We start from the raw sequence: 17,071 nt of genomic DNA, 5'->3' as shown, positions 1-17,071 counted from the left end.
GGAGGTGACCGTCCAACTGTACATACAAGTGTCCATCTGTATGGCTGGACATATAAATGCATGGACAACTTGGACACTTGTACGTACAGACGGACACGTGTACGGACAGACACCGGCCCAGGCACACATCTCCTGCAGCCTATAGCACAAACCTCCCAAAAATGGACTTTTTTTTTTTTTTTTTTTTCTGAATTCACCACTCAAAAATCAGGAATTTCACACCCCCGCCCCCCCCCCCCCCCAGTTCAATGAGTGGGTGACAGACACACAGACAGGGACACGACAGACAGACATATTATGGGGGAACTAAACAGCCTGATGCTGCAGATGAGTGGGGGCGGGGCAGGGGTGTGGCAGGGGTGTGGCAGGGGTGTGGCGGGGGTGGGGTGGGGGTGTGAAATCGCTGATTTTCGAGCGGTGCATTCAGGATGAAAAGGCCATTTTTGGGAGGGTTGTGCTGGAGTGAGTGTCTGGCTGGCCAGGTGTCTGTCGAGCTGTATGTACACGTGTCCATCTGTCCAGCTGCACGTACAAGTGTCCGAGTTGTCTGTGCAGAGCTGTACGTCCAGCCGGACAGACAGACACTTGTACGTATGTCTGGACATACGCCAGCCAGACACTCACCTCCCGCACCCTGCAGCACAAGAACCCCAAAAATGGACATTTTGCTCCAAAGGGTCGTCTTGAAAATCAGCGATTTCACACCCCCACCACACCCCCGCCACACCCCTGCCACACCCCTGCCACACCCCCACTGCAATGAGTGGGTGACAGACACACGGACGGGGACACAGACAGTCGGACACTTTGTTAGGGTCTAAAGGGCCCAATCCTGCCTAGAAGTGGGGGCGGGGCAGGGATGTGGCGGGGGCGGGGCGGGGGTGTGAAATTGCTGATTTTCGAGCAGGGACTTCATGTTAAAACTACCCCCCCCCCAAATGTGTCTGTCTGTCTGTGTCCCAGTCCGTGTGTCTGTCACCCACTCATTGCAGTGGGGGCGGGGCAGGGGTGTGGCAGGGGTGTGGTAGGGGCAGGGTGGGGGTGTGAAATCGCTGATTTTCGAGCAGGACCTTTGGAGCACAATGTCCATTTTTGGTGCATTTGTGCTGCAGGGTGTAGGAGTGAGTGTCCATCTGGCATCTGTCAAGACGTACGTACAAGTGTCTGTCTGTCCGGCTGGACGTACAGCTCTGCACAAACAGCTCAGACAGTTGTACGTGCAACCAGACAGATGGACACTTGTACATACAGACACATGCCCAGCCACTCAGCTCCTGCACCCTGCAGCACAACCCTTCCAGAAATGGCCTTTTTATCCTGAATGCACTGCTCGAAAATCAGCGATTTCACACCCCCGCCCCGTCCCCACCACACCCCTGCCACACCCCTGCCCCGCCCCCACTGCAATGAGTGGGTGACAGACACACAGACAGGGACACGACAGACAGACATATTATGGGGGACTAAAGGGCCCGATCCTGCACATGAATGGGGGCGGGGCAGGGGTGTGGCAGGGGTGTGGCGGGGATGGGGTGGGGGTGTGAAATCGCTGATTTTCAAGCCGGCCCTTTGGAGCAAAATGTCCATTTTTGGGGTTCTTGTGCTGCAGGGTGCGGGAGGTGAGTGTCCGGCTTGTGTATGTCCAGACATACATACAAGTGTCCGTCTGTCCGGCTGGACGTACAGCTCTGCACAGACAACTCGGACACTTGTACGTGCAGCTGGACAGAAGGACACTTGTATGTACAGCTGGACAGACACCTGCCCAGCCAGACACTCACTCCAGCACAACCCTCCCCAAAATGGCCTTTTTATCCTGAATGCACCGCTCGAAAATCAGCGATTTCACACCCCCGCCCCACCCCCGCCACACCCCTGCCACACCCCTGCCCCGCCCCCACTCATGTGCAGGATGGGGCCCTTTAGACGACCCCCCCCCCCCCCCGCAATGCGTCTTTCTGTCTGTGTCCCCATCCGTGTGTCTGTCACCCACTTATTGCGGTGGGGGCGGGGCAGGGGTGTGGCAGGGGTGTGGCTGGGGTGTGGCGGGGGTGGGGCAGGGGTGTGAAATCGATGATTTTCAAGCCGGCCCTTTGGAGCAAAATGTCCATTTTTGGGATTCTTGTGCTGCAGGGTGGGGGAGGTGAGTGTCCGGCTGGCGTATGTCCAGACATACGTACAAGTGTCCGTCTGTCCGGCTGGACGTACAGCTCTGCACAGACAACTGGGACACTTGTACGTGCAGCTGGACAGATGGACACGTGTACATACAGACACATGCCCAGCCACTCAGCTCCTGCACCCTGCAGCACAACCCTCCCAAAAATGGCCTTTTTATCCTGATGCACCGCTTGAAAATCAGCGATTTCACACCCCCCGCCCCACCCCCGACACACCCCTGCCACACCCCTGCCCCGCCCCCACTGCAATGAGTGGGTGACAGACACACAGACAGGGACACGACAGTCAGATGTATTATGGGGGACCAAAAGGCCTGATCCTGCAGATGAATGGGGGAGGGGCAGGGGTGTGGCAGGGGTGTGGCGGGGATGGGGCGGGGGTGTGAAATCGCTGATTTTCAAGCCGGCCCTTTGGAGCAAAATGTCCATTTTTGGGGTTCTTGTGCTGCAGGGTGGGGGAGGTGAGTGTCCGGCTTGTGTATGTCCAGACATACATACAAGTGTCCGTCTGTCCGGCTGGACGTACAGCTCTGCACAGACAACTCGGACACTTGTACGTGCAGCTGGACAGAAGGACACTTGTATGTACAGCTGGACAGACACCTGCCCAGCCAGACACTCACTCCAGCACAACCCTCCCCAAAATGGCCTTTTTATCCTGAATGCACCGCTCGAAAATCAGGGATTTCACACCCCCGCCCCGTCCCCGCCACACCCCTGCCACACCCCTGCCCCGCCCCCACTCATGTGCAGGATGGGGCCCTTTAGACGACCCCCCCCCCCCCCCCCCCGCAATGCATCTTTCTGTCTGTGTCCCCATCCGTGTGTCTGTCACCCACTCATTGCGGTGGGGGCGGGGCAGGGGTGTGGCAGGGGTGTGGCAGGGGTGTGGCGGGGACGGGGCGGGGGTGTGAAATCGCTGATTTTCGAGCGGTGCATTCAGGATAAAAAGGCCATTTTGGGGAGGGTTGTGCTGGAGTGAGTGTCTGGCTGGGCAGGTGTCTGTCCAGCTGTACGTACATGTGTCCATCTGTCCAGCTGCATGTACAAGTGTCCCAGTTGTCTGTGCAGAGCTGTATGTCCAGCCGGACACTTGTACATCTGGACAGATGCCAGCCGGACAGTCACCTCCTGCACCTTCCAGCATAAACCCCAAATTGGCCTTTTTTTTCCTTGAAGTCCCTGCTCAAAAATCAGCAATTTTACACCCCCCACCCCACCACTGCCCCGCCCCCATTCATGTGCAGGATTGGGCCCTTTAGTCCCCCATCTCCCCCAGTCTGTCTTTGTGTCTGTCTGTGTCCCTGTCCGTCTGTCTGTCACCCATTCACGGTGCTGGAGTGTGGCGGGGTGGGAGTGTGAAATTGCTGATTTTTGCATGGGACCTTTGAGGAATTAAGCCCATTTTGGGCTGGGGGAGTTTGTGCTGGGAGGTGGAGGAGGCAAGTGTCTGACTGTGCGGCCGTCTGTCCATCTGGCTGTACCAGTGTCCATGTGTCTGGTGGGACGTACAACTCTCTGGCTGGACAGGCCTGTGTCCATCTGTCCGTCTGCAGCGCTGCCCCAACCCCAGCTCTGTCAGGGCAGGGAAAGGGGCAGATGTGACCACAGGTGAAACAATCGGACATTCACCACTTGTGTTTCTTGTTCTTTTCCGACTTTATAGCCCGTCCTGGGAACAAACCTGCTGTTCAGGCTTTGCACTAAGGAATAAATACCATTTACTGGTAGAAAAGGTGACTTTAATCCGATAAAACTGTTGATTGGAGCAGCTGGTGTGCATAGCAGCACAGGGAGATGAGGCTGATGCAGCTGCTCTTCAGCACTGAGCTGTGATAGCCCCCCCGGGGGCACAGGGGCTGGTAATTGTCGCGATAAAAGGGGTTTTATGATAAAACGCAGCAGCGGGAGAAGGGGGTTTATTCTGGGGTTTACTCTGGGACTCCCCAGCTGTGCCAGATCATCCCTGGAGGGGTTGAACAGATGGGAACGAGGTTCTCAGGGACATGGGGTGGGTTATGGTTGGACTCGGAGGGGCTTTTCCAACCCAACGACCCTGATTTTATCACAATGAATATACAAAGGTGGCGCGAGGCTCACGCTGAGCACAGGGGAATATTTGACTTAATTACCTTTTGGGGACAACAAGGTGTCTCCAATGGCAGAAGTTTAGTGGTCCTGGGCATTTCTGAGCCTGCCGTGGAGGTGAGGGCAGTTTGTACAAGGAAACGCCAAGAGTCGACTCGTCACACATTAAAATAGTTTTATTTCGGTTGCGAATCGTCTGAAAATAAAATGACATCAGTGTCCGTTCACAAATACAAATTAAAGAAAAAAAAGCAAACCAAAACACAAATAAAAACCCAAAACACCCCCCCAAAAAAAAAAAACAAAACCAAAAATAAAAAAAGACAAGTTTGCCAAATAAGTTAATCCCCCCCTCCCAGTATCAAAAGTGCAAAATATGTTCTAGCTTTCAGTCCTGTTTCTCAGTGTTCTGGCTCCTGGCAGCTGCTGCAGCCCCCGCTTGGGCCAGGGAGGAGGTTTTGGTACACACCTTTAATTTGGGGGCCTGGAGCCCTTTGCTTGAGCTGGGGAGCGGGGGCGATCACCGGGATTTCAACTAGAACCGTGCACTGGGACTGAACGGCATCAATCTTTGGATTACGAACCACCACGTGCATAACAGAAGGGCAAGCGCGTTTTGCTGAGGAAATCTGACGATTTGGGCCGGGCACCGCTGGAGAAAATTAATATTAAAAATTATCGTGGCTGCTGGGAGAAGGCGGATGGGTTTGGGGTGTCTGCAGCCTCCGTCCATGCTATTCTACAAGAAATCAAGCACCCCGTGCTCGGCGACAGACACCAAAGCCAATGGACAGTCTGGCATTTGCTTCAGCCCATAAAATAAGCTTTTGTTCCATAAAACAGCGACACAGTCCCATCCAGGCACAGCCAGCGAGAGCGAACTGCTGCAAGCGCTGCTTAACTAAACCCAGGCTGAAACGGGAGGCCACCTGTGCTAAAATAAGATAAATAAGGATTCCAGCAGGCGTGCAGCACATTAACTGTAATTTGAAGGCTTCAAGGCCTTGTCATCTTACCCAGGTCAGGGCTGAATTCTCTTGCTATAGCACTACTAGGCACTTCAATGTGTCAAAAGGTTTTCTCCTGGTTTCTGATGAGCTGAAGAGACCGCAGGGACCCAGAGGGTGGTTTTGTTTTTTGCAAACATTTAAAAAGTTACGTGGAGCCCTCCACTGGCCCACAACCTTATTCCAGCCACATCCTGCACAGCCAGCAGCGGGAAAAGCACAAAAGTGCTTCAGCAATTGCTCCAGCCATGCGAAAAACAAGTTTAGCAGCGTCAGGCCAGTGTTTTATCCCCTGTCCCGCTCCATTCCCGCGGCTCCTGTGCGCCTCGGAGATATTTGGCAGGGAGAACACTCCTCCTTCCTTCCTCCCCTCTATTCAGTGCCGCGTTGGTGCCGCAGCACAAGCTGCTGAGCTAAAATTAAGTAACCGCAGGGTCAGTTGGTAGCAGCGGAGCCTTTATTTGGAAGGAGGTTGTACAGGGAGTCTGAGTAGCTGTGGTGGCCGCAGCGGGTCAGGGATGCAGCAAACCAGCACTTCGGGAGCTGGGGAGGCAGCAAAATGACTTGAGCACCCCCAGATTTCCTACGGGATCGGCAGCTAGCTTGGTTTGGCATAGTTGTTCCTCCACTAAGGTGGTTGATTAAGGTGGCGAGGGCAGAGGGAGCTTTTAATTAACAGCACGTGCTCCACCAAGCACCAAGACAACTTGGTACCGCGCAGCAAGGAGCAGCCCGGGCGAAGGTGTCAGCCCCGGGGTGGTGAAAAGGACAATTCCCACATGGTTTCAGTCCCTGCTGCAAAAATAAAACCCTGCTGCTTTTTATTTAATCACCTGAGGAATGGAAAACAGCTGCAAATCTGCGGCTTGATTTCCCTGTGTGTCACACAGGGCCACCTGTGGTGGTGACAGTTGTTGGAGCAAAGCGTCAAGCCAACCCTGCGCTCTACGGTTGTCCTGGCTCCACACAGACCTACGAGTTCCAAAAGACAAAAGAAATATAAAACCAAACCAAAAATACGAACAAATAACCCAAGGCAGCAGCCTGCATGGTGAGAAACAAGGGTTTGTGGCGAGAAGGAAACAGGTGAGAGGCTGAAAACAAGAGTCTTAACCTCATGGCCAAAGTAAAAGGAATTTCACACGTAAGCGACGGTTGGATGACACAGCACGTCTGGGGCAACATTTCAGGAATACAACCGTCGAAAAATTCGGCTCCTTGATACAAAGAAAGGTTGGTTTGTACTACAGATGTGAGGGTGTTGGACAGGAGCCGGGAGCGACTCCCTAGCAGCTAGGTAGAGTTTCTTTTACACATCTACTGGCTCATAGCAGCTCACGCCTACGATCTGAGGACACGGTTAAAGTTATGGCTCTAGGATACATCATCTAAAATTGACAGAAGCAGAAAAGGCATCTGGAAAAAAATCAACGTGACATTTAAACGGTTCAACACCTTTAAAGTATTCACGGCTGTGCAAAAATCCCTCCCCGGTTACGGTGTAGCCGGTGAAGCTGCACGTGGGATGATGACAGGAGGAGCATCAAACATGCAGATCGTCCACGAGCCCGCACCACGGGCGAGTCCCAACTACAGGTTTGCTACGAGGGAGATGCTCCTGACCGTATTCTAGCTCACTTACCACGGGGAAAGTCGATAAAAGTACGAGTGCCTGGTGGCAGGAGGCCTTTCGGAGGGGTCCGCAGGGTTGTGCCGCTGTGACACCTCAGGCCAAGCACATTGGGAAGGGGACAGAGAACCACAACCCGACCTGCGTCACTGGCCGCGTTCGGTCCGGACCGAGTCACCGCGGCAGAGAAGTCACAGGGTTGTTTTTTTTCTTCAACCGAGGTAAAACGAGAGATGGAACGGGGGCGACTCGGGAAGCAGATGCAGCAGGACAAGAAGGGAAAAATGGGTTTCTTGGCTCTTCGGTAGCACGGCGTCCAAACGCACGAAGGAGTCGGTGGAGGGAATTTTGGTGCGCTTGGCTGTGCTCCTGGGCTTTAGTCGCTGGCCCGAGGAGAGTTCATCTAAAACCTAAAGGTTCATTCGTCACGCTTGTTCGCTTATTCCTGGAAAGAGCTGTCCCTTGTCATATCTTCATAAAAAGTTTGTCCGTTAGAATCTCTTTAAAATCCCTCAGTCTAGCGCGGGCCACGAGGGGATATAGAACCTCTGTAGGGAACCCTCGAGGAGGCGTTCCATCCAAAAGGACAATTTGTGTAATTTGTTTTTAACAGATCTAGATCTTGGGCTGCAGGATTTCCCTCTGCCTTCTGTGTGCAGCGAGGACTCGTAATCCTCACACGATCCCAGGGTTCCCGCCTCGTCCCCCGATTTGTGAGGCTTAAAGAGGCAGAAATATTTCTTGTGGCCGTTCAGAGCCAGGACGTAGCCCGTGTAGTCGCGCTCGAGGAAATGCTTGTCATACTGGTTTGGGATGGGGGCCGCATCCTGCGCAAACTCTAACAGGTATTCCAGCCACTCCCGGTGCTTGTCCAGGCTGAGGAAGGAGAAGTGAAGGGAGCTGCTCCTGGAGGAAGAGCAGAGGAGAAGCAGGATTAGCATGTTTCCTGAGTCAGGCTGGATTCCCACCAGACAGTTGTTTGTAAACAGGCGCAGAGCAGCGTCACCAAGGCTCATTTTTTAACCCGGTTTGGCGCAGGTGACAATTACCCAGTGTGCAGCACTGCCAGACCCGTCTGGTCACCTTCGCCCAAAGGTTTTCAGCATCTCATCGCCACTAACAAGCACAGAGGCTGCTTTGCTTGCCAGGCAATCGAGCCAACGCCGCTCCTAACTTGTCATCGGAGCAGCATGACACACGGGGTTAAAACGGTCACAGAAACCCAGGAAAGAGCCCCAGCCTACCCGGTGAAGGTGTAGACTTCCAGCGCAAACTTCTGCAGGAGGGCGGTTTTGGTTGAGTTGGACAGGATCAAGACCACGTTCATGTGCCCCGGCCTCAGGCGCACCAAGTTGCTGGTGTAGTTGATGCCCGTGAGCTCAGTCACCTCCACGAAGCCCTTTTTGGGAATCCTGCCACAATGAAACCATGACCGAGTGAGGGGGAAACGAAGGACCAACCCACCAAGGATGGAGAAACCAAGAACTTGTTCCCTGCCTGTGCCCTGCAGCTAAAGTCAGTTTAATCAGTGCAACTCCCAGACTTTCCCAGATTTTCCTCAACAAGTCAGTCAGACCTTTGCCTTTCCCCAAGGATGTTGTCTGGGGCAAAATCAGTGGGAATTGCTTAATAACTTAAGTTTGGGCCCCCCGTCCTTGCTGGCCTCATGGTTAACCACCATCTCCTCCTGCCCGCGCTGCTCTGCGCAGCTCTGGCCCTTCTCTGCCGTCCACCCGGTGCTCTCTGCGTCCTCTCGCTGCACAGACCCTCCCCGAGCAATAACTCAAGAGAAAACACATCTGGGAAAATCAGAGAGGGAACCTGTTACTCTCTTTGCTGAAGCTCGTGTTATTCTTCTCGGTCTTCGCAGCAGTTTCTTCTTTCTCAGAGGGAGGAGAGTCCCTTGTATCGCTTGAATCGCTGCAAAGGAAGATTTGTGTGTGTGTGTTTAAGGTGACAGATTGGGCTGAGGTGATATTTGCTCCCTCAAAACATCCCTCAGCATGTTTTCGCGTGCACCCACCTGAAAGCCTGGACAATAACGGTGCCAAAGAGAATGAAGAGGGCGGAGAAGAGCAAGGACAGCAGCGGCATCATTTCTCGCCTGAGGGGAAGATTTGCAAACAGCAGTCAGGTCTGTGAGTTGAGCAGTTTCTGCTTGAACTTGAGTTCCCGTCTACCTGCAGCTCCCCCAGAAACCCAGCTCCTTTGCAGAGGTCTCAAAGACAATCACATTTTTGACCACCGCCCTGCTCCCACCCAAAAGAAGGGGAAGAAAAATGGATCCATTTTAAAAAACGGTGACAGGGAAGTGGTGAAAAACTATAACTGATGTGTGTTGATGAGTGTAATGTGCATGCTCAGCCTCGAGGCAAGAGCACCAAGCACAGAAGTTAATGTCAATGTGGTGTCACCACTATTTGCCTAAATCTTTAGAAAATATAGGCACTTTTGATATGTTCTCAATTCTGTTAGTAAGAACCTGGTTCTACTGCATGTCTGAACAAGATAAAATCCTGCTCCCCATCAAGACTTGTTAACACCCAACCCGTACCAGTTACTGTGAAACACACTGTCCCAGCAGTCCGAGATGTAGTCCAGTGTGGAGTAGAGCCATCGGATAAGGAACATCTGGTTAAAAAGGAAAAGATATCAAATGACAAATCCTCTATGCAGAGCCCTGATGGGATCCCACCTCTTGAACAGAACCCTGGGCTGAATCAGGTAAGGAGTACCAAGTGGAGCAGGCCAAGAGCGAGAAAACTTTTAAGACTTGCCTTGATATTTTAAAATATAACCAGCGGCTGTAACACGAGTGTGCAGGAAGGTAACGTGGTTGGAAGGGCCGCGCACTTACAGGAGCGAGTTCATCGTTCAGGTCTGCCAGGACAGTCTCAGAAGACAGAAGGCCAGGGTCTGTCCTCAGCTGGTCCAGGAGATCCAGGAGGATGAAGTTGTCCTCTTTGCTGCCCTGCCAGGCCTCCTCCAGGGTTTTATAGGCGACCTTCCCCGCTGTATTGCGTCTCTCCAAAATGACCACCTGAACGAGCCAATAACACAGCAGATGTCAGAGAGGAAGGTACTTTTCTTTGAACAGATGTTATGCTTCAAATCACCACCCAGAAGTAGGTGTCAGATCAATGTATAGCATCCTACATCAACGGATGTGAATTAGAAAAGGAAAAAAAAAGGCAATTCTCACAGCTGATTTTCCCCGATACTTCTCGTCATCCATCAGCAAAGTGTCCGCAAAGTCCGGCTGCCGGTCATTGTAGATGTGCACAAACTTCAGTGTGTCTTTGGTGTTGGCCACAGCGAAAGTCAAAAATGCCTCGTAAGCCTCAGCAAACTTTTCGCCTTCTCCGGTCAGCAAGACCACGCAGTGCCTAAGGAACACAAGGAGACAGAGGATTAGGAGTCATTCTGGATGCAAGAGGAAACAACCTTCCACTTTCCACTACTCAGAACGATCCTGATGAGCCAGAAACCCATCAAACAACATGGATACCCAGCATGATCCCACACAGTCATTTCTCTTCTCCCTCAGAATCAAACTAAAAGTGGCTTTAGGAGCAGCCTCAGGGAACAAAATGAGGGGATGTGCCACCCCCAGAACCTTACTTTCGCTGACGGTGAGTCTTCTTGACGGGACACAGCTCTTGGAACAGCTTCTGGTTGGTGAGTCTGGCCACCATGAGGAACTTATTCTGGGAAAGGAAGTCATCGATGAGCTGCTTCTTCATTTCTCGTGCCTGGTGAGGACAAAGAAAACAGGGGTGAGAAATGAGCAGGGTGAGGAGAGTAAAGCTGTTGTGATGTTCTCGCTCCTCAATGGAATCACCTGAGATGTTCTGAGGCCCTGAGACTGAGAAGTCACCTGCAGCCCCCCTCCTTTAAAGGTCAGACATCACCGCTAAAGCCAATTGAGCTTCCTGCCTCCTAATATCCTCTCTGCATCTGCTAAGCCTGAGTTTCTGCTGAGAACAAATGCTCCTTACTCTGAAACACACCACCAACCAACCCCCCATCACAAGCTCGGTCAGAAAACCCCAGTGTCCGTTTCATGGAAGCTCTTGGAGAGGACTGAGCGATACCTGCACAACGTCAGCGGGCTTGTCGATGTTCTCCTTGAAGATCATCATGGTGGGGGTGTAGACGTTGATGTTGTACTGACTGGACAACTCTTCAGTGCCTCGGAGCCCGACGTACACGTAGCCAAAGGACAAATAGTCGCGGTATGCGAAGGCGGTTAGCTGGGCGGGAGCAAAAGAACATTAGAGAGCAAAACCACCATTTTCTTCCCTGGGTTCCTGTGGTGACTTTGCTTCGAGAACAACTCCTGCTGTTCACATTGCTTTGCAAGAGGCCAAAACCCTTCCTCTCCCTCGCTGAGCTGCAGTTTGCATTTTTATAGGCATTTTTTTCATTAGTTTACTTCGACAATTGCCGCCTTTCAGATGGTGACTGAAAGGGACGGGTACCTCCTGTACTAACCCTTGGACCAGAAATGACACACATTTAAATTGCCAAATAGACGACGTCCCACAGTGACGAAGAACAACAGCTTGAATTTCTTTACAATGTAATTGTGTTAGCATTACACATGAAAGTAGAAGCCTCCACTGCATTTGATCAACATTGTATTTCCATTTCAACTAATTTATTACAATGAATTAAGATTTTTCTTTTCATTCATAGACATGTAAGAAGAATTTAGCAGTACTTTAACATATGATCTGACAAGTTACTGCCTCCGAAACCCACCTGCACCTTCACATTCACTCAGAAACAAACTCCTAATGAAGTTGGTCACCTGGATGAGCCATTTCCAACCAATGCAAATCTACTTGTTCTCTTCGAACCAGGCAATAGTATTTAGAGGCATCATTCTGCCTCTGCTTGCAGTAAAGTCACTTTTTTTGTTGGAACAGCTGGATTTATTAGCAAGGCAACAATAGGAATCAGATTACCTTGTATAATAACGGCACAACTGGCATATGATCAAACAGAAGGACATGGGGCTTGTTTTCTTTCTTCCAGTTGGAGAGAAAGCGAATGTAGTTTTTATCTGTAATCTTTAAATAGAATCAGCACGTTAGTTTAACCTCTGAGCCATTAGACACATGCAGTATTGTACAATTAGGTGCCTGAATGAGAATTAAGTGTGGAAAAGCTGCCCAGGTGGGATAGAAAGCAGATGGTGGGTTCTTCTTTCCAACAGGTATTCCTGATCTGAATTTTTTTGACACAATAAATGTGCTAAAAACCATCAATCTTGACCCCACCAGCCCTCTTAGTTATTGCACTCCCATCGATGCTGTTTCAAGTCAATGCTGGTGCTGGTCTGAATTAACACCGGACAAAACAAACAACGGGTCTCTGTGTGGGTCAGTTCTAGCAGACAATGCCTACAATTAGTGAGTGGTGTTTAAATTGCTGGATGAAACACCAAGAAAGGAGAAGGGAAGTGAAATCCAGCAGGCAGGTAGGGCGCAATCACAGATCCCTAACCCAGGGCAGCTTTCCTACTGCTCTGGCAGCTGTAGGAAGTTACAACCAGGAGGAGCCGGCATGTAAAGTTGCCAGCCTGACCCTGTAGTGGCACAATTAGCAAGGAGAAGCGTTACAGAGTCAAGTTGCACGATCACTTCCAACAGCTCCAGGGTCTGTAGCTGTAATTACAGCTCTTAAAACACTTAATTTCCCCAGCCTCAGTCAGATCTTCTCGTGTTCATGACACAGAGCAGCTCAGGGGCTGAATTAAACAGATTAACCACCAAAACAGCTAAGGAGGAATGAATATCCAGACATGAGAAGCAGCACGCGACACTCGCGCTAGAAATTACCTTTTCCACGAGATTCCCCGGTAGAAGGTTCTCCACAAACTGCCACAGGTTTTCTCGAACAACAGCATTGTGGAAGAAGGTTATTTTCCCGTTAATGAGCCCTAGGATGGACGGGGTGCTGTGTGCCCCTAGGTGATGGGCCAGGCGCCTTTCGTAGCCAGCGTGAACCACTCCGATTCCCACTCCTGAAAAAGGGACACGACAGATCAATTATGAGCCCACGCACACAGTAGAAAATGGAGGCTGAACACCTGTTCCCTTCCCCAGCATCCTGCTTGGGAGTTATTCATGCAATAGTCACTCCTAACTCTGTGCTTTCTTCCTCTTGCAATCCCCTGAAAATTGTATTTAAAACTCTAGAGGGAAAGAGTGAACATGCTGTCCTCTTCTGTCCACTGGTATCTCATGGGCTGCATTAAAACCTCAAGAAGAAAAGTCTTATTAAGCAGGAATTACAATGCCTCTGGCTCCCACTGTCTGTTGAGGTTGTGTAATGTCTGCAGGGAAAAGAGGGAAACTGGGGATGGAAAGGCAAGTATAAAATATCTCCTTGGCATCCAAATGTGTTCAATAAGTCTCCAAACTTATAACAAGTAACAGAACAAGAGGAAACGGCTTCAAGTTGCACCAGGGGAGGCTGAGGTTGGATCTGGGAACAATTTCTTCCCCAAAGGGCTGTGGGGCATTGGAACAGGCTGCCCAGGGCAGTGCTGGAGTCACCATCCCTGGGGGGTTGGACAGATGGACATGAGGTTCTAGGACATGGGGCAGTACCAGGGCTGGGGTAATGGTCTGACTCAATGATCTCGAGGGGCTTTTCCAACCAAAATGTTTCTGTGATTCTACAAAACTGCAGGACGAAGAGCAACGCAGCATTTCTGCTGGTGGCCTGAGCTTGTGGTGCAGCGATCATCCCTTGGCCGCGCCACCATTTATTCTCATCAGCACCGGACTAAGCCAATAGCTGTAGGGACAGGAGAAAAGCATTTTGACCTAGAGATCTACAGGACTAATTTTTTCGTAGCCTCATCAATTATATTAGTAACATTCAAGAAAGCCTCAGGATAAATCCCTGAGGTTAATCTACAGGTTAAATGAGGGACACGTGCCCGGCCTTGTCCTTACCCAGCGCCTCCAGTTCCTGAGCAACCTCTTTCCACACTGGCTCAATGTGGATGCAGCTGAAACACCAGTCCGAGGTTATTTTAATGAGGTAAGGTTTCTTGAAACTATCTGGCACGATTTCATTGATGTAGTGGGAAAAATGGAGCAAATACTTCTCGTCGGAGGTGTCGCGCCTCTCGGAATTGAAGGGGAAATGGAAGAAGGACTCGTCGAAATAGAAACCTTCGTGGAAGTGGTGGAACTGGCGATGCTGGTGCTGAGAGTAGCCCTGGCTTTCCCCGACATCTCCGTAGCGATCAAAGTTTGCCCGTTTTTCCTCGTTGGAGAGAATCTAGGAAGTAGATCATAGAAAAATAGTGGCCTGAAACCGTGAGGTGGAACTGTCCTGACAATAATCCTATGGTAAATAACTGCAGCTGCATAAAGACGGGCTACGAAGGAACATGCAGTCTCTGTTGTATCTTGAAGAAATAAATATTCTGGAAAAGGGAACCATCGCATCACCTTCAGGCTCACCGTTGTAAAAAAGAGTAAAAAAAGACAAAACCCAAGGAAAAGGAGCCTATAAGTCAAGGTTGCTGTACAGTTTCTGACACCAACTGTTCCCTGAGCTCGAGTGTCACGTCGTCTGAGCATGAACACTCTTTTCTGGAGCAGCTTTTGCTGCATCTGCTCGAACACTGAGGTTTTCTCAGTGCATCAGCACCACAAGTTTTACCGAGCAGCCAGGAGCCCCACAGAGAAACTGCATTTTTTGGCTGCGTAACGATGATTTATTTCCATGGGCTCAGCTCGCTTGCCATGGAAGTACCAGGTTGGCCGCTGCAAACTGGGGCAGCCAATTTCGAGAGCAGCGCAGGAGCGATGTGCAAATAACTACTTACACAAAGAATAACTTGAAGCAACTAAAGTAATTAACGCTGCTTGCGTCACTCTGAAAATACTCATACGTAGGTGTGACACAGACAAGACGGCACCCGGCTGTCAGGACTAGGGGAATATCTGATCCTCCCTCGTTTGAGGTTTTTTAGGAAGAATGGGGCTGACCTGTAGCAAAATATTTAACAGAGAAACCACACTGGTGTCATCCAGAAAGCAGAGGAAGCTTTTTGGGTCAGTAGGGCTGAGCATATTTCCCATGGAGATGCACGCAGAAAAAGCGCAGAGCCACGTACGGAAAAATAAGGTCACTTCACTGTTAATGGCAGCAGGAGTTTAGCAAGAAGAGCGCGTTACCTCATAGGCCTTGCTAATCTGGATGAATTTATCTTCTGCTCCTGGGTCCTTGTTTTTGTCAGGGTGCCTACGAGGCAGAACAGGAGGAAAAGGGTGTCAGCGGTTCCCCGGGGGGCACAACGAGCTGTCAGCCTCTGCTCAGAGGCGAACGGGATGGGGACAGTCAGGCGTGAGATCTGATTCTACACCCAGCACATGCTCTCCCCATCCAAACCCCATCCCAAAAGGCAGCACCGGGACATGTGCCTTGAGCCCACGGACCTCTCCCTCCATCCCATTCCTTGTCAACGGCGTCTGTCTTTCCTACCTGCTACAGCGATACATCCCTCAGCTGCTGCCCTACATATCTACCGAGTTCTTCCTGTAAAATACCTCCCACCACAGCCTTCGGAGATTCCTCAGACAGAAACATGCAGGCTCTAAAAGCTCTGGATGATGCTATTTTCTGTGACAATGCTCCTCAGTGCACACCACCAAAGCGAGAGGCACAGCATTTGTGGATCCAATGTGTTTCCCTTCGGCATAGGGGCTGAGTTGTCTGTGAGCATCAATGTACCAAACCAAGACCCAGGGGCTGGTGAACTAAAGGTTCCCAGTTGAGTCAGGGAGAACTTTTCTGCCCCTGTAGCCCGGCTCTAGGAGCGTTTTCCAACATGGATTACTGACGTGAAAGAGTTTGTTTGGTTTTAGGATGATTCTTGGGCCATGAGGAGACCTGGTGCTTGTCCCTGACCACTGGAATGGACAGCCAGATAAGGGGATAATCACAGAATCCCAGATGGTTTGGGTTGAAGGGACCTTCCCAGCTCCCCCAGTGCCACCCCTGCCATGAGCAGGGACATCTTCACCAGCTCAGGCTGCTCAGAGCCCCGTCCAGCCTGGCCTGGGATGTCTCCAGGGATGGTTCATCCACCACCTCTCTGGCCAACCTGGGCCGGTGTTTCCTAGAACCATTTTGGTTGGAAAAACCCCTCAAGATCAGCGACTCCAACCGTTCCCCCAGCCCTGGCACTGCCCTATGTCCTGAGAACCTCATGTCCATCTGTCCAACCCCCCAGGGATGGTGACTCCAGCACTGCCCTGGGCAGCCTGTTCCAATGCCCCACAGCCCTTTGGGGAAGAAATTGTTCCCAAGATCCAACCTCAACCTCCCCTGGCGCAACTTGAGGCCGTTTCTTCTCATCCTATCACTTGCTACTCAGAAGAAAAGACCAACACCCTCCATGCTGTAAGCTCCTTTCAAGCAGTTCAGAGAGCAATAAGGTCTCCCCTCAGCCTCCTGTTCTCCTTTTCACCACCCTCATTGTAAAAAATTTCCTCCTCACATTCAGCCTAAATCTCCTCTCCTTTAGTTTAAAACCACCACCCCTTGTCCTATCGCAATAAGCCCTGCTCAAAAGTCTGTCCCCGTCTTTCTCATCGGCCCCTTTAGGCACTGAAAGGCCGCAATAAGGTCTCCCCGGAGCCTCCTCCTCTTCATGCTGCCCCCCCAGCTCCCAGCCTGTCCCACAGCAGAGCTGTCCCAGCCCTCAGCCCCTTCCGTGTCCTCATCGCCACCCCCAGCAGCGTCACCGGCTGCCCCTGCTCTGACAACCCAACGCACGCCACACGACACCGCGTGTGTCCCCGCGTCCCGCCCCGCTGCCGGAGGCGGGTCAGAGCCCGGGGGGACGGCGACACTCACCACTCCCGGGCCAGCCGCTTGTAGGCCTTCTTGATGTCGGCCTGGCTGCAGCTCCGGCCGACCCCCAGGACGCGGTACGGGTCGAAATCCCCCACCGCCGCCGCCTGCGCTGCCAGGGCGGCCAGCAGCAGCGCGGTGGCCCAGGCCAGGCCCGCCCGCCCCATGGCTCCGGGGCAGGGACGGACGGACACACGGACACCGGCGCTGAGGCCGCGGGCACCGGCCGGGCCGCTCTCACCCTTCCCCGCGCCGCCACTTCCGGCGCGCCCGCCCGC

At 51.9% G+C, this 17,071-nt stretch overlaps 1 protein-coding gene across 1 annotated transcript; it reads right to left on the bottom strand.

Moving 5' to 3' along the window:
- Positions 1 to 4,426: 4,426 nt before the first annotated feature.
- Positions 4,427 to 17,070, bottom strand: DNAJC16 (DnaJ heat shock protein family (Hsp40) member C16). Its single transcript, XM_065038028.1, has 14 exons — positions 16,797 to 17,070; positions 15,113 to 15,179; positions 13,877 to 14,207; positions 12,752 to 12,936; positions 11,876 to 11,980; positions 11,000 to 11,158; positions 10,527 to 10,657; positions 10,108 to 10,291; positions 9,763 to 9,945; positions 9,460 to 9,536; positions 8,929 to 9,009; positions 8,727 to 8,825; positions 8,150 to 8,317; positions 4,427 to 7,811 (listed from the first exon to the last, which is right to left on the bottom strand). Exons 1-14 carry the CDS (start codon positions 16,958 to 16,960, stop codon positions 7,418 to 7,420), a joined length of 2,328 nt encoding a protein of 775 aa, XP_064894100.1. The 5' UTR covers positions 16,961 to 17,070; the 3' UTR covers positions 4,427 to 7,417.
- Between the last annotated feature and the right edge of the window lies 1 nt (position 17,071).

Source organism: Columba livia, chromosome 21 (assembly GCF_036013475.1).
Source record: "Columba livia isolate bColLiv1 breed racing homer chromosome 21, bColLiv1.pat.W.v2, whole genome shotgun sequence".
Lineage (NCBI taxonomy): Eukaryota > Metazoa > Chordata > Aves > Columbiformes > Columbidae > Columba > Columba livia.
This window is presented reverse-complemented; position numbering and strand designations above follow the sequence as displayed.